Raw genomic sequence first — 21,437 nt, 5'->3', positions numbered from 1 at the left:
ATGGCAGGTGCTCGTCTGAGCTCCAATCCCTCGTCCCCCCCTCGCCAATCTTTCACGAGAAACACCCGTCTGGCTGAAACTACTGTCAATAATTTTCCCCACTCTTTATCTGTACCTAAATCCAAACGTAGATTCCATGAGCAAAGCTTCTTTCTTAGAACTGCATGCCAGTTGAACTCTCTGCCGCTTGCCTGTTTCCCACCTGACTACAACTTGGACGTCTTCAATTCCAACATAAACAAACTCCTGACAAACCGCCCCCTTAAGTAAAACACCCCCAATACTAATGATTACTAAAATACTATCTCATTGATTACTGTACACGCAATAACCCTTATCCCTGAGTGGCCTTCGGGCCTTGATAAGTGGTGACCCCCATGTAAAAAAAAAAAAACAAAAAAAACATTTTTGCTTTCATCTTTGTGAAGATTTTCTCCTGTAAAACTCAATCCAGAAGATTGTTATTGACTGAGGTAAAAATGTTATGGCCAAATATGTTAAGTGTCGAACCGATAAGTTTACAGGTATTATTACATTCACAAGCGATTCCCAGCCGCATGTATATCTCACTCAAGAGAAGATGACATACAGCCCCTAGTACTCCAAAACCATCATCCATCTGGCCAGGTTCCACATTGCTTAACTTCGTTGATCTAACAAGGCTCAATGTATCAATGCGAATATGTTATGCTTCCAGAAAATGATATGTCAGAAATGTGATATGTCAGAAAAGTGATATGTCAGAAATGTGATATGTCAGAAATGTGATATGTCAGAAAATGATATGTCAGAAAAGTGATATGTCAGAAATGTGATATGTCAGAAATGTGATATGTCAGAAATGTGATATGTCAGAAAAGTGATATGTCAGAAAAGTGATATGTCAGAAATGTGATATGTCAGAAATGTGATATGTCAGAAAATGATATGTCAGAAATGTGATGTCAGAAATGTGATATGTCAGAAATGTGATATGTCAGAAAAGTGATATGTCAGAAAAGTGATATGTCAGAAAAGTGATATGTCAGAAATGTGATATGTCAGAAAAGTGATATGTCAGAAATGTGATATGTCAGAAATGTGATATGTCAGAAAATGATATGTCAGAAATGTGATATGTCAGAAAATGATATGTCAGAAATGTGATATGTAAGAAAAGTAATATGTCAGAAAAGTGATATGTCAGAAATGTGATATGTCAGAAATGTGATATGTCAGAAATGTGATCGAGCAATGTCATACAGCAGAATTACATCTTTCATGCTGAATCATACCAGAAAATTCCCCTCTACATTCCTTTTTTTATACGATTTACTTGTAAAATATTATAGTCTGACAGGTCATAATCCAACATACGGTGTAAAGTCTGTTTTAGATTATCTGTCATCGAAATTATACTCTTAGAATGAACAGTGGATCATCTATAAATATAAAAGCGAAAATGTATGTATGTATGTATGTATGTGTGTTCGCTTTTTCTGTGTGTCTACAAAAGGCTTCTTTCAGAGAAGCGGTCGCTCGCTTCACAACTTTTTAAAACTTTTTATATCACATATAAATCGTAATATCTCACAGTTAACAACGAAGCTCGCCTGTCTATTTAATTTGCTCAATTTCGGGAAGATAAATATTCAATATTTGTCGCTCGCCGCATGTGGGTTAGTCTTTTTCCTATAACATCTTGGGGGAAGGGAAAAAAGCGTTCAGCAGTAAATGAATGCTATCCCGCAGTCAAACTTGACCTCATTAACTCATTAAAACGAGCACCTACTAAATCCAAGTAATTAAATAAATTCAAACGTGTTTCCGTAAGCATGTCGCGTTGGGGCAATGGTTAACGTCACACGTTTTTTTTTTTTTTCACAACTTTGCCTCAAGGGTTCAGGTTCGATCCTCATACTTACTTTTTTTTTTAACTCCCCCCAACACCTCCAAACACCCGGGCAACGCTAGATATCCCTCGCTAGTCTATAATATAAATCTCACCTGTCTGTTTAAATGTATGTATGTATGTATGTATGTATGTATGTATGCATGTATGTATGTATGTAATGAATGAACCCTTTTTCGGGGTCAACGGCCAACTAGCACCGTGTGTTTGTGTATGTGTTAGGGTGGAGAGGACTCCTGTAAGCCACGTTGAAGGCAACCTTTCTAGGAGAAGCAAATCTCTGATTTAAAAAACCATAAAGCGGGAGACCAGTACCTGCATTAAGCTGGTCTGCAGTTTAACTTGTTGCTGGCTATCTTGCTCTTGCTTGTTGCTGGATCACAACATTTTGAACCGAGAGAGAGACTTAGCTGTCATACAAAGCTAAGACTCTGTAACATCATCTGTGTATAGATACTCCCTCAGGCATTTGTCTATAAATGTGGTCCTGTGGCGATGGAAACGTTGTGACGTGTGGAAGCTTGAAATGCTGGAAGCATGTAATAATTGATCTCAATGACCATCTTCAGTGTCATGCCTGCTTGAGCGTGTGAATTCACCGGTAGGACTAAAAAAAAAGTCATTTTTGGGCTCATGGACTTTAAGTGTCTGAGGGAGTGGCACTCGTCTGACAAGACGTTGCAATCATCATGCAATCATCATGTATGTATGTATGCCTGTCTAAAACTTTCGACAGAGGCGACGGATTTTCACAAGATCAGTATCATTTTGAAGCTTGACGTCTCGGACGAAAAATATCGAAAAATTGGCCAAAAATATTCATTCCTTCACCTCCAACTGGGCAGTTTTCTGCAAGGAGGGGTCGATTTTTTGTGAGCCATTTTTCCAAGCCATTGAATTGACTTTGCCAAATTTTAACGCTCCGAACTTCCGGTCGCATCATGAAGTAGCGGTAAGATATCAGATTTTCTTTCACTTTCTTTTCTTCGCGTCATGTGTTCGAGCCTGCCTGCTTTCACTTTTTTTTTTTTTGGACAATACACCCAGGCTAGTTTATAATAATAATCAGTGAAGATTCGCTTAATAGTTGGGTCGAAATGAAGCACTACCTAGTAGCGTCAGAAATGTACTGAAAGCAGTAGTATACACTTCCGGCTGAAAAGGTACCAAATGTGCTTCGTGGCAATACTCGATCACAAGTATCACAGATTACTCTAAGGTTGCTTGCCAAATTGGATTTTGACATTTTTGCATCATCCACCATATCCGACAAACCTCTTTCCCACCGACTACCACTTCATCTAGCATCTCAGCTACAACTTTTGGAAGAAAATCTTCACAAAGATGTGACAGAAAATTTTTTAGGTCACGAGCGTTATAATTTTATGCAACTCGAATATAGAAGCGAATTTATGTAGGGAAAAAAAATGTTGATCGTAATGGTTTTTATTTTGAAGAATTAAACCTGTGATTTAGGCGATTTCAATTCATTTAAATTAAAAAAGAGAGGCCAACATTGACATTATTTTCTTAACATTATAGATTTAAATTCAAATATGAAACATGATTGTTAACGGTGATGTATTGTTAAAAACGATGATGTATTGTTAAAAATGTATTGTTAAAAATGATGATTGATTGTTAAAAATGTATTGTCAAAAATGTAATGTTAAAAATGGCGATGTATTGTTAAAAATGTATTGTTAAAATGATGATTAATTGTTAAAAATGATGATTAATTGTTAAAAATGTATTGTTAAAAATATAATGTTAAAAATGGTGATTGATTGTTAAAAATGTATTGTTAAAAATGATGATTGATTGTTAAAAATGTATTGTTAAAAATGTCTTGTTAAAAATGGTGATTGATTGTTAAAAATGTATTGTTAAAAATGGTGATTGATTGTTAAAAATATATTGTTAAAAATGATGATTGATCGTTAAAAATGTATTGTTAAAAATGTATTGTCAAAAATGTAATATCAAAAATGGCGATGTATTGTTAAAAATGGATTGTGAAAAATGATGATTAATTGTTAAAATGTATTGTTAAAAATGTAATGTTAAAAATAGTGATTGATTGTTAAAAATGTATTGTTAAAAATGATGATTGATTGTTAAAAATGTACTGTTAAAAATGTCTTGTTAAAAATGGTGATTGATTGTTAAAAATGTATTGTTAAAAATGGTGATTGATTGTTAAAAATATATTTTTAAAAATGATGGTTGATCGTTAAAAATGTATTGTTAAAAATGTATTGTTAAAAATGTAATGTTAAAAATGGTGTTTGTTTTGTTTCTATTTACCTAGATCCCTCTTTGTTGAATCACTTTGCCGACATGATCCCAAAGCTTCCTGGATTTTGTAACCGAGAAGGATGGAATCGTGATCTCATAGAAGCCATCTTGCCAATTTATCTTCTTATATCAAAACACGGTGAGTAAAATTAGTAGAAAATAACGTAGGTAGGAGGGGATTTCGGAACGCTGCTAACAGAGCACATTTTTGTAAAGCTGTAAACACATTGGAATCTTAAGAAGGTATCAATCATACCTGGCATTATAGGAGCAACCGGGCTAATGAAGAAGAACCTCAAAAACTATCTCTCGAATATACCCGGTGAACCAAGTGCAAGAGAAATACAAACAATAGCACTTATGGAGACAGTTAGAATCTTTAAAAGATCTCTAAGTTGGAATAACTAAACTAATGGGAGAATGTTTGGCATCCGGTAAAATGCCCCATCCCCAGCAAAAACAAAGTGATAAGAAAAGCAAGGAAGGCGTGCAAAATGTCTAGGAACAAAGTGTGGTGTTTGTTCTGATGTTACACTTGATTTTTTTTTTTTTTTTTTTTTTTTTTTTATCGGTCAGCAAAGAAGAGATCCTTCCAGATCGAAGCAACTTTTATTTTTGTTCCGGTCCAGAATTCCCTTTTTGGGCAGCTGGATTTTTGTCACATTAAAAGCCTATCTTGTGTCTAAATCTGCCCTTGTGGGGAGACAAATAAATAGAAACATTGCGGCATAATACGTGTTCAATTTTAACGATTTTTTTTTTTAAGTAAACGACTCATGACTATCTTTTTATCTTTGTCTCTTTCTCTCTGATTTGATGAATGGTGTCATCATTTTGTGACATCCTAGGATAAACAGGTAACAATATCTAGAGTTTTATTAGTATATAGACAACTTTTCCATGTATAAAGTTGTTAAGTAATAATCAGTTAAACATGATAGGTGGTTTTAGGGTTGAAGACCGAATCTTCACTTTATACGATACTGACTCAGAATAAAATAAAAATTATTTAAGAATTCTGACGGAACTAGAACAATTAAATAAATTTAGTCCAGATTTCTGAGTACAATATAAAGATTCTCGAGTTCAACAGGACGCATCTAAAAAAGGTCAAATACTACATCCAAAAATAAGAATACAAGGTGCAACAATAAAATTGTCGCCCTAAAGAAAAGCAACACTACAGCTTTATTTTAAAACTTTCATTGAAAAAATCAATTCAGGTAAATTTTCATGTAGTAGAGCTGACATCTATTCAATGTAGCCGCCTTCAGCATCAATAACTGCCTCGATACGGGTCTGGAACTAGGAGCAAGCCTTTTCCACAAGCGCTGGTGGGAGCTCGGTAAATACTTGATGGATGACGGCAATCAGGCTGGCTTTTGTGTTGTGGGAGGTCATGTTGGTGATGTTCTCGATGTTGACCAAACGAAACAGTCCAGCGGATTCAGATCAAGGGAGAAGGGAGTTTAGTGAAAGAAGGGTCAAATCGTAGCAAAACTTCTGAAGCCAAGCCTGGGTCTCTTTGGACTTGTGAGCAGGCGCTGAGTCATACTACCACACCCAGAGTCTGCTAGTAGCCACCTGATTGCACCAGAGGATTACCACATTCAGCACATCCAGGTATACTTTGGTATAGACTTTCAAGCTGACTTTGAAAATGTGAGGTGGCATGATGTAGCTCTTACTTAGAACCATACCAAAGACCATAACCATGGCCGGAAACTTCATTGATCTGTGCCCTCAAGCATTGAACCGTCCGAATTTACATTTTGCGGGTGCTGGCAATGGTCCTGTTGTCATAGCTTGGATTAGTAGAGAGCATGAGTTATGTAGCAGCGCATCTCTGACCTCGTTTGTTGAACATTGTGTCGCTTTCAGACATGACAGAAAGCTCCTATTGCTCTCGGGATTTGTGCACAACTGGCCAACAAGTAGATGGTTTGTTGTCATTATTAGGTAGGTGCAAAAACAATATCGTTTTCTCACATATGTTACTTTTATATATGATTTCTGAATTAATTAATTGATATATATAGCCATGTTATATATCATTTTGAAGCGCGTTTTTGCTCTATCGAATCGTGTTATTCGTTATTGTTCTCAATCTCTTCATCAATTTTTTTGCAGCCTTTTCAACAGCAATGACAAAATTTAAATCTGCACAATTTTCTTGTTCCAATTCAAACTAGACCGAAAAGCTGCCAAGACAGCTCATGATATCAATGATGCATTTGGCCCAGGAATTACTAACAAATGTGTGGCACAATGGTAATTCAAGAAATTTCGCTATGGTGATGAGAACCTAAAAGATGAAGACAATCGCAGCCGACCTATGGCAGGTGATAACAAACATTTAAAAGTCTTAATTGAAGCTGATCTTGCAAAACCCCATGAGAAGTTGCTATTGAACTCGAGGTTGACCACTCAACAGTCGTTCGCCATTTAAAGCAAATAGGGAAGTCCAAAAATGTTGTTAATGGGTGTCGCATGAATTGAACGATAATAAAAAAAAATCATCGTTTTGAGGTGTCTTCTATGCTCCTTCTGTGCAACAAAAACGATCCATTTCTTGAGCGGATTGTGACGTGTGATGAGAAGTGGATCCTCTATGACAACCGGCGATGTTCAGCACAGTGGTTGGATGCCGGAGAAGCTCCATAACACTTCCTGAAGCCGAAATTGCACCAAAAAAAGGTTATGGTGATTGTTTGGTTGTCTGTGACCGGTCTTATCCATCACAGCTTCTTGAATCTGGGCGAAACAATTACGGTGGAGAAGTACTGCTGACAAATTGATGAAATACACCAGAAGTCCCAACATATATGGTCAACATATATGGTCAATATGAAGGGGCCAATTCTCCTCCATAACAACGCTCACCCACATGTTGCTCAACTGACCCTGCAGAAGCTGAACGAATCAGGCTACAAGACTCTGCCTCATCCGCCATATTCACCAGATCTCTCGCCCACCGATTATCACTTTTTCAAGCATCTCGATAACTTCCTGCACAAAAAAAGTTTCAATAGCCGAGATGATGTCGAAACAGCCTCCAATGACTTCATCGCTTCCAGAACTCCGGATTTCCATGCTAATGAGATTAATAAACTTGTTTCTCGTTGGCAAAAATGTGTCGATTTTAATGTTTCTTATTTTGATTAATAAAGTTTATGATGAAAGGAGTTATGATGTTGAACGCCAAAAAAACGACATTATTTTTGCACCCAACAATATTTTAGTGTCATGTACTTCTAAGAATGCTTTAACATTTATAAGAACAAAATATCCACACACTTCACAAGAATGTGGTTTTTCCCCTTTTGCTTTAATTTTCTTATCACTTTATTTTTTGCTGGGGATGGGGTATTCTACCGGATGCCAAACATTTTCCCATTAGTTTAGTTACTCCAACTAAGAGATCCTTTTACGATTCTAACCATCCCATTAAATGCTATTGTTTGTATTTCTTTTGCACTTGGTTCACCGAGTACATTCGCCATATAGTTTTTGAAATTCTTTTTCATTAGCCCGGTTGCTTCTATAATGACTTGTATGATTGCTATCTTCTTAAGATTCCAGTTTCTTTTCACGTCGTACATAAGTCCTTGGTATTTTGTTGTTTTCTCCCTCTCTGCTCTGTTAACGCCAGCATCATTAGCGGCGCTGACTTCAACTAGGGTTGCTACATTTTCCTTCTCGTTCCCATATCATTATGTCATGCTTAATAGCCCCATTTTCTAGGTATGTAGCTGTATGAATTTCGTAGTCATAGTGGATGGTGTATGACTTATTTCCAACTGTTCTTTCTGGTAAACATGTTCCCAAGATTTGTTACTACATTGGATATTCAGGTTTTTACAGATTGTCCAGTGGAGATATTTACATACTCCATTGTGTCGCATTGTATAATAACCGTCCCCCAACAGGACTTTACAACTGTTTGTCTTTTTATGTATAGGCACCAGATGTTTTGTATAAAATCAACATGCGTCTTATAATAGAAAGTAGATATAACTATTGGACTATTGCTATATAAAAGGGGGAGGGGTAATGAAAAGGGGGGTGTACAGGGTGCATATGCTACTCAGTCTCTACCACTTTCTTGCACTATAAAATGAATGTTACTTTGATATTTTCAGAAAAACACAGAACGAGATTATTGACGAACGATCTTCACAAAGTCTTTCAACGTTATGCAGCTGACGACATGGCCTCAGAGAAAATTCTGGACCTCGTATTAAACATTTTTGTTAACATGAATAATCAAGGTAATCTTTATTTAAAATTAAACTCCGCGTTGCCCGAGAGCAAGCTTGAAAAATCTAGTCACATCATTTTTCTTATTTTCTTTAGTATTTATTTCTCTTAATCATAAAGTAATTTTAAAATTCTTTAACGTTTTAGCAGATAAATAAATGAAACGCTCCGATATATATATTATATATATATATTATATATATGTGTGTGTGTGTGTGTGTGTGTGTATATATATATATATATATATATATATATATATATATATATATATATATATATATATATATATTGGGTTGAGCATATTGGGAAGTGATAGACAAACTACCATCAGTGTATTAAGTGATGCTCTTTTGTGTAAACAAATGGAGCTTAGGCGTTTAGACAATGTTTGAACATTGTTAATTCACATGCCTATCATAGTAGCAGCCGAATAGCATAACGGTTAGAAGCACCAACTGTAGACTTTCAATCCTGGCTTGAGGTAGATGTTTGTCTAGCTGCACTGATGAGCTGTGATACAGCGAAACAATATTTTATGTGGATCTCTCTCTCTCTCTCTCTCTGTCTCTCTGTCTCTCTCTCTCTCTCTCTCTCTCTCTCTGGTGACTTTCTTTTAAACACTGTCCAGGAGTGAGAGACTAGTAGCAGATGCACCAGCCCAGATGTGACAAAAATACTCCATACATGGGCGAATTGTGGCCTTGTATAGGCGTAAGTAACTTTCTAGCTCGTTTTATAGGTGTTGTTAAGTTAGAGTATCAATATCTGTAAACCATAATCCCTCTCTGACAAATTCTAGTTAATACCAGGTGCTTTCAATAAGTTTCCAGACTTTTTTTTACAGGCATTAAAAATTGTCATAAACTGTTCAAAGTTCAGTATGTTATTGCTATACATCTTATGAAATGACTGAATAATTTTTATGATTTCAGGCTCAAATGAACAGCTACAGCAGGACTTGGAATACAACCTACTAAAGTCTGATTGTCACAAGTAGTGAATTTCAAAAATGCAATCTGGACGTGAGGACACTTTAGAAGAAGGATATAAAATAAAATTCTGTTTTTAACTTGGAAAAAATACCACCATCATGCATGGAATGCTTCAGACTGCTTTTGGATTATCTTACATGAATGGAGTATTAATGTAACGAAGGGTGTGGGGAGGTTAATGCCCTCCCCCCGTTAGGAAGAAAGACAAAACCACTTGGTGTCAAGTTGTTTATTTAAGAATCACGAGAACTCTGTGTGTTAAAGGTTAAAAGAGAAACTGCATTTACTAACTGTTTATTTGAGTTCGATCAGATCTTTGAAGCAAGCGATTGTTTTATTTTTAGAAATGATGATTCAGATTATGGACTAAGAGCAGAATTTCTAAACAAAGAGAAATAATACCCGTGTGATGTTCAGAGGGCGAACATGAATGTTTATATATATATCAACAAGTTAGAGAGATACGGGGGAATGCGCAGAAGACAGACTCTCAGATGGACAGATAGAGATAACACAGAAAGTCAGAGCAGAGCGGGGTTTTGACTTAAAACAAATTTCTTCAGATACCCAGAGACGGACACTTCACAAGGTTACAAGCTGACCCCTTCGACCATATTCTTAGAATAATAACACATCGCTTCCTTCAGGACTCTGAAAGAATTATAAGAACTGTACTTTTGATTTGAAAATATATTTGTGTGCAGAATTGTTTTATCCTGTTTTCTTTTACTACACTAAAAATCCACGGCTCTCTTTCGACGACGTTCGTCATTAAGAGGGTACACAACGAATTGGTCCAGGATATATATCTAGACAATCAACCGATAATTCGGTCACTTCCCCATACCAGTAACTTTAGACGGCCAAGAATTATCACCGGCAGTGGAAGGGTTCGGAGGTCGACGATCATCCTCAACCGACTGGTGAAGGAGTGGGGGTGACATTAGTTTTTGAGTGGCATAAGGGATTCAAAAAGGCAAGAAGTCTGTAAGGGATGATGAGAGGTGCAGGAGAAGTAAAGAAGTCAGAAAACCAAAATTGATTGGCCAAATAAAGAATTTTATGGATAAGGACTCATCGTGTTTGTATAGAGACAATAAGTGCACAGTTTGATGTCAGTGTGGGAACTGTACACACAATGTATCATGAGTAACTGAAGATGTGGAAGACTTGTGCAAATTTTGTCTCAAAGGTGCTCAGAGAAGATCAGAAATAAAAACGTCGTCATAAGACAGTTTCTCACCCTCCCTATAGTGCAGACCTTGCTTCCTGTGACTTTTGATTATTCCCTAACCTCAAGGAAACCCTTAGAGGCTGTCGTTATATAAATTCTCTTTACAAAAGATACATGAAATTTCACAAAGACTAAGTGAATCAAGAAATATTTCAGTTGAAATATTTCCAGCACGTGTTCAGCTCTACTGATGTGTGAGTATGAACAGTTAAATATGTTTATTTTCTCCCACGAATTGTTTTCGGTAGTGCTTATTTATGTGGAGAGGGTGTACGTTGTTCAAACTGCTATATATCATATTTTGTTGCAGTGACAATTTGCTGATACCGGTCTGGATTGGATTAGATTACTAATAATTTGTGCTTTTTGTTACATAATGTTAGAATCGGTTCCCACGGATTAGTATAAAATATTTAAGAGTGCCTTTTATTATTTTTTTTTTTTTGCAGAAGATATTTTAACTGTTCTCGTTAACTGAAAAAAAAATCGATTTATTTTATACAGGGTGTTTTTAGAGGTGGTGAACTTTAAATTGGCAACTCTAATTTCTTTAATTGCAGATTTGACAACTGTCGATTATTTCGAGTTCATCTTGATTTGGCAATTTATCATGAAAAGACTGACACCCGAGCTACGTTCGCAAATTGCAAATGCTATGATCCATTTACTGAGAGAAACATTTGATGAACAAATAATTTCATGAAATGGACCTGTCAACTGGCCACCTCATTCGTGTGATTTAACCCCATTAGATTATTTTCTGTAGGGATATGTATAGTCCCATATCTACGCTGATAAACCAGACACAATAGACCACTTTAATGGCAACATTCGATGCGTTATTGCCGAAATATAGCCCAATTTAATACATAGAGTTCCTATTTACTTGCCTCCCCACGAGGGCAAAGTTAGACACCAAGATCGGTTTTTAATGTGGGAAAGGAACAAAAATAAAAATTGTCTCGGTGATGAAGGATTTCTCCTCCATTAACCAAGAACAAAGTGAATCAGAACAGATACTACACTTTGATCTTGGCTTGAATGTATAGAGTTTGTGAAAATTAGACACCTAAATTACGGCATATACATGCGAGCTGCAGGGTCATGTTCCTGGAATTGTATTTTAATTAGAAGTGCCAAAAATTAATCTTTGGAATAAATAAAAGAGTTGAAAAACGCACAAATGATAGAATATTATGACACTGTATACTTGGAACTAAGTCTGGGTTCAAAAAATTATTGTAAGAAAAGTAGCTATAACAATTCATATTATTCATAATTCATTCATTCATTTTTGATGAATCATATGATTCGATTGTTGGCATTGGTTTCCCCGATATCTTTCTAGTTAGAATTCTTTCTTAAAGACATCGGGTACTTGAAGAAGAAGAAGAAGAAGAAGAAGAAGAAGAAGAAGAAGAAGAAGAAACCAGTGTGAAAAAGAATGGTCGAACAAAACTAGAATAAACATACAGAGTGACCCCCCAAAAAAACGGGCCCCAACTTTAATTAGGCCCCGTTTCTTTGTGTTTTGTCCGAATGGAATGAAACTTTGGTCATAACTAGTTTATTATATTCAAAACATCACATCAAAACACTAGGGTCTTTGGCCTTTTTTTCTCCGTTGACTGTAAAATGCTAAAAAAAAAAACAATTAAATGCCCTCTGGTTTTTTTTGGGTCACCCTGTATAACATGATGTTTAGGAGAGTTGAAAAACGCACAAATTATAGAATATTATGGCACTTCATACTTGAAACTAAGTCTGGGTTTCAAAAAATTGTTGTAAGAAAAGTAGCTATAATAATTCATATTCTTCATAATTCATTCATTTTTGATGAATCATATGATTCTATTGTTGGCATTGGTTTTCCCGATATCCTTCTAATTAGAATTCTTATATATCGCCATACAATATTTACATCTTTCTAGTTAGACTTCTTATATATCGCCATACAATATTTACATCTTTCTAGTTAGACTTCTTATATATCGCCATACAATATTTACATCTTTCTAGTTAGACTTCTTATATATCGCCATACAACAATATATACATCTACTACGTTTTTTAATACATTTATTTCTATGTACTTTTTTTATTTATAGGAATTACTTTGTTCCTCGTTGAGAGCGATTTCATAGACACGACTCTTTTTAATGCAATGGTCGCATTTGATAAGAATATTTCCATTGGCGTAGCTGGATTCAAGCTCCTTAAAATGGCAGGTAAAGAACCATTTTTCTAAATTTCAGAATAAAATTCCTTACAGCCATACTCCTCTTCAGCGTAGCTGGACTGTTGTTGTTAGCATTCGAACCTTGGACCTTATGTATATCAGTCCAGCACCCTAATCCATTACGCTATGATGCCATAGACGATTTACTGCTTTGTTTTTTATCGTTTATCTGTTTACGTGGTTTTGTTGTTGATTTTTTAAACGATATTAAGAGAACCGGTGTTTTTCTTAGAAAGTCGCCCATTTTTTATTTGGACGTATATATATATATATATATATATATATATATATATATATATATATATATATATATATATATATATATATATATATATATGTGTGTGTGTGTGTGTGTGTGTGTGTGTGTGTATGTGTGTGTGTGTGTAACGTTACAGATGGCATTCTCATTTCATTTTTCCTCTCGTCTGTCGACCGCATCGAAGTGCCAAACAAATAAAAGAAATACTTTGAACTCACTTTTTTTTTCTTTTTTTTTTTTGAGAGAGACATTTTTATTTCCTGTCCGTGCTTTCTTTCCATTTTACATAACAAATTTTCACAGAGTTATCACCGGCTAGTGGAAATTTTCTATCGTCTGCTCTCATTCTGCCTGCTGTTCATGGTCACGTCTCCACCACTCCACTGTCTCTGACTTCCTGATCTGCTGCTATCTCCACTTGACGTCACCAGTCCTGCTACCACTTACTGCTCCTCTTTCTATTTCATTGTAGCTACTGCTGTCTATGTGTATATATATATATATATATATATATATATATATATATATATATATATATATATATATATGCTTTATGGCATTACTTTTGTATACTAGTGTGTTCGATACATTTTCTGTCACTACTTTTCAACTTGCCTACAATGTTCATAAAGTCTCTTCAAAGAAACAGTAATCATTTTGTTTATAAACAATAGTAATATTTCAGATAGATGCTGCTGATTCATGATAGCATTTGATTGTGTGATATACTGAATAACACCTTCGTGTTATAGGCAAATTAATATCTTCACACACACACACACACACACATACACACACACACACACACACGTACATACATACAACAAGGCTTCCTTCAGTCTTGACAGACTATGGATACCCACTGTGGCAATAGTTGTGCAATCTCCAACCGCACCTCTCCTGAGTCGACATTGTTAAATACCAGTTGCAAGTGGAGGTTCAGGACGACTGGAAACAATGCCAACATAAAGGGAAATCACATACAGCGCCTAGACTTCCTAAATGGTCACCCATCTGGTACTAACCAGGCTCAACCTTGCTTAACTTCAATGATCTGACGAAAACCGGTGTATCAACGTGATTATGCCATGTTTTTTACGTATATTTTATAGATTTTTTTTAGCCTTTATTGTTTTTTGCTGACTCCTCTCTCTTTTATCCCCATCAAATTACCCCCACCCCCCTATAATAATTTTTTCCAATTCTGATCTGAAAATTTTTTTCCATTTCTAATCTGAATGTTTTCAAAGTCGGTGTTGACTTTTTACCTTTACATTTATATAATGCCGGCTTTTTCTCCTCTTCTGACGAGAAGCATTTCGCTTCAAAATGCCGTGGCTTGAAAGGTTTCTATTTTATTCCTCCTTTTGTAACCCTTATTGACTTGATAATGTAATAAAGTAACTTTACTTTCATCTTTTTAACTTATTCTATTGTTTGCTCCTCTTAATTGGGTAGGGCTGTTCTTATCTAGATAGGTTTGCCTTATCATTAACAAGTTATTTTGCAATTGCATTTTATTACTTTATATATATATATATATATATATATATATATATATATATATATATATATATATAGGGATAAAAGCATAACATCTATTAATGTAAATATACAGGCCTTATGGCTTATGACATAATGGTAACCGAGGTTTCACAAATATACCTGCACCAGATTAGAATTTCTAGACGGAAAAAGTCTACTGAAATAAACATGAAAAAATAGAACAATCCTGTCAGGGAAAGAGTCAACTGTAAATTCCACATTTATTTTTATTTTCAACTAACAGTTCCGCCCAGTTTTGCTCGGGCCCTATGTACTGTTCATAACTTTATGTGCATATGTATATATATATATATATTAAAAAGTTTGACTCTTGTCCAGGTAACCTACATCTAATATTTCAAATGTTTGGACCCAAAATTGGCGAAGGAGTTTAGTAGAATCTGCAAAGGTCAACTCTTTCAACTTTGACCTCTTGACAGCCAAATTTTCGCCCAAAAACTGATAAAAAAAATCTTGTTGCATGTCTGAATACCCTTTATGTAAAGTTTCAAATGTTTAGACCCCAAATTGGCTAAATAGTTTGCTAGAGACCGCAAAGGTCAAAACTTTTGAACAGCCAAAACGATTAAAAAGCTTGCCCTATGTCTGAATACACTTTATGTGAAATTTCAAATGTTTACACAACTGACCAACTGGTACATCGTTTGCAACAAAAAAAGAAAATCAGTTTTCATCAAACGGAAATGGAATCATGTCATCTTTTTTAAGTTCATGTTGTCTTTTGTTTGCAGCCCCTTTGTATCACAAAAGAAGTTCGGTGAAGAAATGGGCAGCCATTTTCTACCACTTTGGTTTTATTCACTTTACATCTGCTGAAATACAAGTGAGTCAGTTTTCCTCTTATTTTTCGATTTTAAAAATATTTGAAAAAAAAAAAAGCTTAAAATCTATAATCTGCACAAATTCGGAACATTTTATGAAAACCAACTGTATTGGATTTTTCAGACTACTATTCTCATCTTGAATGCTATTTTTACCGCATTTCAGCCAATGTAACCTTCCGCCTTCTTCAGGTCCGTCATATCTAGCTGACAAATTCATATGGAATTTTGAACTGAATTTAATCCACTAGGGTTACGTTGTTCTGGTTTCGTCAGCCGTGAGTGGGGAGAAGTGTTAAGTAATAATCAGTTCTTAGTGATAATTTTCTGAAAGTTCATTTGATGCTGTTGTATATTGGAGGAGACAGTTCTTGGTTTTTAATTAGAAACGAAGTAATTAGGGTCAAATATAATTATTATTAAAGGAGAATGCTGGAATCGAACGTAGTTATCAAACGTTAAAATGAATACATTATTTTATTTAGATACGATTCCAGGAATGCAGTGGAATTATCCATTGTAGTTAGAAATAACTATACAACGAAAGTTAGATTAACGGAATAATGGAACAGTGAAATTAAGGAATGTTCTTTGTGTCGCCAGGACACGTGTTGGAAGCATATGCATGTACATGTGCATCCCATTTCGTTTGGCTGCGTTCTGACATCACAAAACAATATAGAATCAATATGCACAGTTAAGTTAGTGAGAGAGTTGAGAGAGAGAGAGAGAGAGAGAGAGAGAGAGAGAGAGAGAGAGAGAGAGAGAGAGAGAGAGATGGGGATCAGTCAGAGTTGAGTTGGAGAGAGAGTTAGCCTAATCTCCTTTTGGAAGCAAAGGGGAAGAAGACGAGACAATGGCAGACATCGAATTCTCATCATTCTCATCACCAGCTGGAAAATAAATGTCTTCATATTGTTATATAAGCTTTTGTCTTTGTTTGTCATCAACCGCAAGGTAATGTGTTTTGTCTTCATCGTATTGTATAATGAACTTTAAATGAAACTCCTTTCAAAGTGTTGACTGTATCCCCCTCATCGATAATGTATCTCTCCTCTGTATTTAAAGAACTGTTCATTACACGTCGCTTTACCTCTATAATCGATCTCTTATTATAAATGTGTATCCCGTTATGTGTCTCTTGTGTACACGCCGCTATACAACAATCGTCATTTCAACCAAAGTTGTCTTCTGTTATTATATATCATCACGTTGTCCCATCGTATTATATAATGAACTTGATATGAAGCTCCCTTCCAAGGTTTTGACTGTATCCCCCTCGTCAATAATACATCTCCCATCCGTGTTTAAAGAACTGTTCGTTTACAGACGTCTCTTCGCCTCTATTATCTATCTGCTATTATAAATGTCGTGTCGACCCCATTATGCAGCACCCCCCCCCCGCCGCAATACAACATTGCTAACTAAAAATTATACTTTAAAACTTAAAACTTTTATCTAGTTATGGCTGACATAACAGCTACTATTGTTACTTAATACCGTACTTTGAGGTAATTGCGCCAAAATCCGAGGATCATTGCACCAACTAAAAAAAAGTGCTCTTTATATGCATGGTTGCCGAAGGAGCACTTTTAGCTAATTGGCGCGATTACCCCAAAGTACGGTACTACTTGTTGTTGCAAAAATGTTGAAGGCTGTGAGTGAAACAGGCATTAAGATGCTTACAGACTTGGTACAATTATGAATTGTTACAAAGGTATATGTGCTAGGTAAAGATAATTACAGAGGATATTGATGGATCATATATATATAATATCAGGGCGTCTCCATTTATGCTGCACATCCACAGAATGCCAACATCAATATATTATATACTAACCGGGGGTACCTGGCGTTGCCCGGGTGTTTGGAGGTGTGTGTGTGTGTGTGTTGGGGGGGGAATAGATCAAAACAACCCCGTTTAAAAAAAAAACATTGGCCGGGTGTTTGGAGGTGTAAAAGAAAAAAAAAGTTTTAGTAGAAAGGTAGGCTTGAACCCCGAACCTTTGACGTGGAGGTGGAAAGGAAATGGGGGGGGGGAAACCCTGTAACCTAACCATCTCGACCATGGGAATAGATGAATTAATAAGTGTGTTAAGTTGACGTTTATAAAGCGAAATTAACAGGTGCGACAACGTTGTCGCGTGATGTTTGACCTAGTTTTGCGCTGGAAGCTACGCGGCGATCAAAAATATCTCGAAAATAGCTTGTAAAAGTCGGGTAAATTAAAGATAGCGGCGACCCGAGTTCCTTAGTCATAGATATTATTATTTAGACAGCATATAAAAAGTTTTAAGAAGGAGTGAGCCAACCGAGAATCCCGGTTAAACAAGCCTTTTGTAGACATACACAAAAAGCGAACACACACACATACATACATACATACATACATACATACATACATACATACATTTTCGCTTTTATATATATAGATGAAAGAGTCCGCTGTGGAATTTCCACAAGTCCCACTAGTTATTATTATTATTGGCTCACAAAGAGCTTTCACACAGGTCATCAAAGATCTCTTCTTGAAACCAGCCTGTGATGTTCCTGGAAGCTGAGTGACAACAAGTCTCCCCAGATTTCCAGTATTCTCCAACTATTTGCAAATAAATTTGCATTATCGCAATAGCCGCTTGCCATTGATTTCTCGTTGGCAGCGGCTATTGGTCTTCACTGGAATTTGAGTGGCAATAAGCCTCCCAAGGTCCCAGTTCTATTCGCACTTATCCCACGGAGATCTGATCAGTGCTCTCTCCTAGGTCTTTTCTTCCTCCTTGACTGTTTGGTTTCTTTTCTTTTTTTAAGGGAGGCCAGTGATGTGATAAAGGGGGGGGGGTAAAGAACTTATAGATATACGGCTTCAATGTTCTTGGTTCTTCGTTTTATGTTATGCCTCTGTTTGTCTGGTCCGCGCTTGTTGCTTATGTGTGTTACTCTCCACATTCAAGAGGGTTCCTTAATATTTCAGTATTATTATTATTATTATTATTATTATAATTATTATTAAGTACCTCATGTTTTTCTTGAAAGAATTCCAATTAGAAAGATATAGAGAAAACGAATACCAACTATATAATCATCTAATTTATATGAAAAGAATGAATGATGCTCAACACCAGCATCGGCATCATATAAATGTATGACTTATTTATAATATGTAAAATATGTATTCAGTAATTGGCACAAACGTATCCACTAGAAAAAGACAATTATAAAGCGAATGATTTTATTTACTTTTAAAGGTTGCCGTACATGAAGCCACAAGTGCATTTTTACAAAGCAACGAGGAATTCATTTCTGTGATTGGTGAAGATGCTGCACAAGATCAGTAAGTTTTTATCTATCATTGGGTTTACAAACAGAAAAAAAAAAATCCCAAAAGACAATAATCACCAGTCAAATATCTAAATTTAAATGAATCGTTAGAATGTGTAAAATGTGATTTGCTAACTGTCCCTTTCTGTCATTGCCTCGGAGTTAAGGTAACGCCTGTTTTTGTTTTTTTTATTTTTATTTTTTTTTTGTGTACAGAGTGGAACGATAAAAGTGTCGCCCTAAAGAAAATAACGCTAAAGCTTTATTTTAAAACGTTTATTGAAAAAATCATTTCAGGTATCTTGATTATACAGTAGAGCTGAAATCTCTTCAATGTAGCCACCTTCAGCCTCAATCAGCATCTCAATATGGATTTTTAAAACATTATTTATTTGAAAATTTATTATCAACATGGTTTCGACGATATAGGTCTTCATTGGACATGGAATCAGTTTGTGTGTTTTACTTTTTGGTTCTTCGTTCCTTATGGCATGATGTCACTAGAAAGCGAAACTTGTAGGATCTTAAACTGACTTTGCTTTCTATGAAGGAAAAAAAAAAAAAAAAGAAAAAGTCACAAATTGATTCCATGCCTGATGAAGACATATATTGCCGAAACTATATAAATTTTAAATTTTAAAATAAATAACTATATAAATTTTAAATTTTAAAATAAATAACTATATAAATTTTAAATTTTAAAATAAATAACTATATAAATTTTAAATTTTAAAATAAATAACTATATAAATTTTAAATTTTAAAATAAATAACTATATAAATTTTAAATTTTAAAATAGATAACTATATAAATTTTAAATTTTAAAATAGATAACTATATAAATTTTAAATTTTAAAATAGATAAATATATAAATTTTAAATTTTAAAATAAATAACTATATAAATTTTAAATTTTAAAATAAATAACTATATAAATTTTAAATTTTAAAATAGATAACTATATAAATTTTAAATTTTAAAATAAATAACTATATAAATTTTAAATTTTAAAATAAATAACTATATAAATTTTAAATTTTAAAATAAATAACTATATAAATTTTAAATTTTAAAATAAATAACTATATAAATTTTAAATTTTAAAATAAATAACTATATAAATTTTAAATTTTAAAATAAATAACTATATAAATTTTAAATTTTAAAATAAATAACTATATAAATTTTAAATTTTAAAATAAATAACTATATAAATTTTAAATTTTAAAATAAATAACTATATAAATTTTAAATTTTAAAATAGATAACTATATAAATTTTAAATTTTAAAATAGATAACTATATAAATTTTAAATTTTAAAATAGATAAATATATAAATTTTAAATTTTAAAATAAATAACTATATAAATTTTAAATTTTAAAATAAATAACTATATAAATTTTAAATTTTAAAATAAATAACTATATAAATTTTAAATTTTAAAATAAATAACTATATAAATTTTAAATTTTAAAATAAATAACTATATAAATTTTAAATTTTAAAATAAATAACTATATAAATTTTCAATTTTAAAATAAATAACTATATAAATTTTAAAATTTAAAATAAATAACTATATAAATTTTAAATTTTAAAATAAATAACTATATAAATTTTAAATTTTAAAATAAATAACTATATAAATTTTAAATTTTAAAATCAATAACTATATAAATTTAAAATTTTAAAATAGATAAATATATAAATTTTAAATTTAAAATAAATAACTATATAAATTTTAAATTTTAAAATAAATAACTATATAAATTTTAAATTTTAAAATAAATAAAGCTTTATTTGTTTAAATTTTGCATTGTATTGGTTTCTTACAGATTTTGATTCATATTTATACAACGTTTACACCAAGGAAAAAATCCCTTATTAATAAAGATTTAGTTAAATATAGATTAAATTTAATGAAACATTACTATTTCTTTTTCAAATAAACCCCATTTCCCTTTTCTGCTCCCACCCTCGCCACCAAACTTGAAAAAAAAAAAAGCCCTTACAATTACATGTCTAGCTACGTCACCAAGAAATGGGTTTTCATTTTATGTTAAATTGACATAGCAAAATGATCCCCCACGTTGAAATATTAAATTTTAATTATTAACACTTTCATTGATTTGTCATGCTTAAGTTTGAAATAGGATTTTCTCGTTAAACGAACAGAGTGAAATTGTTTATCTCCAGAATATTCGTTCTTGTTAAACTTTAACTGATAAAATCAATCATAAGAATCCCCGCCTTTTCTCTGATAGGAAATAGCTTGAACCTTGAACCCCAAAGCTATGCAGCTATTATACTTTAGTAACCTGTATACGGAATAATCACAGTGACACAACGATTCTTGCCAGACCACTGAAGTTAAGCAACGATGAGCCTGGCTAATATGAGATGGGTGACGATTTGGGAATACTAGGCACTTTTTTTTTTTTAAAATTATTATTCAATTTTCTCCCCAAACAAGGCACAGCGCCACTTTGAAGCAGGGGGCTACTATCAGGGACTTAATTAGCGGGGCCATTATGAAGGGAGATGAGTAGAAAGATG

General features: G+C 33.8%; 1 protein-coding gene across 1 annotated transcript in view; it reads left to right on the top strand.

The window, feature by feature from the left end:
- Positions 1-21,437, top strand: part of LOC145276726 (leucine-rich repeat serine/threonine-protein kinase 2-like) — a 338,716-nt gene that overhangs the window by 40,483 nt on the left and 276,796 nt on the right. The window contains exons 7-11 of the mRNA XM_080127947.1: positions 4,203-4,328; positions 8,332-8,460; positions 12,784-12,903; positions 15,471-15,562; positions 18,806-18,891. Of these exons, the coding sequence (XP_079984073.1) occupies positions 4,203-4,328; positions 8,332-8,460; positions 12,784-12,903; positions 15,471-15,562; positions 18,806-18,891 (553 nt within the window). The remainder of the gene's footprint in view (positions 1-4,202; positions 4,329-8,331; positions 8,461-12,783; positions 12,904-15,470; positions 15,563-18,805; positions 18,892-21,437) is intronic.

This window comes from Euprymna scolopes, chromosome 1 (genome assembly GCF_053919585.1).
Source record: "Euprymna scolopes isolate OS-2025 chromosome 1, ASM5391958v1, whole genome shotgun sequence".
NCBI lineage: Eukaryota > Metazoa > Mollusca > Cephalopoda > Sepiida > Sepiolidae > Euprymna > Euprymna scolopes.
Note: the sequence above shows the minus strand (reverse complement) of the source record. Positions and strands in the feature narration are given on the sequence as shown.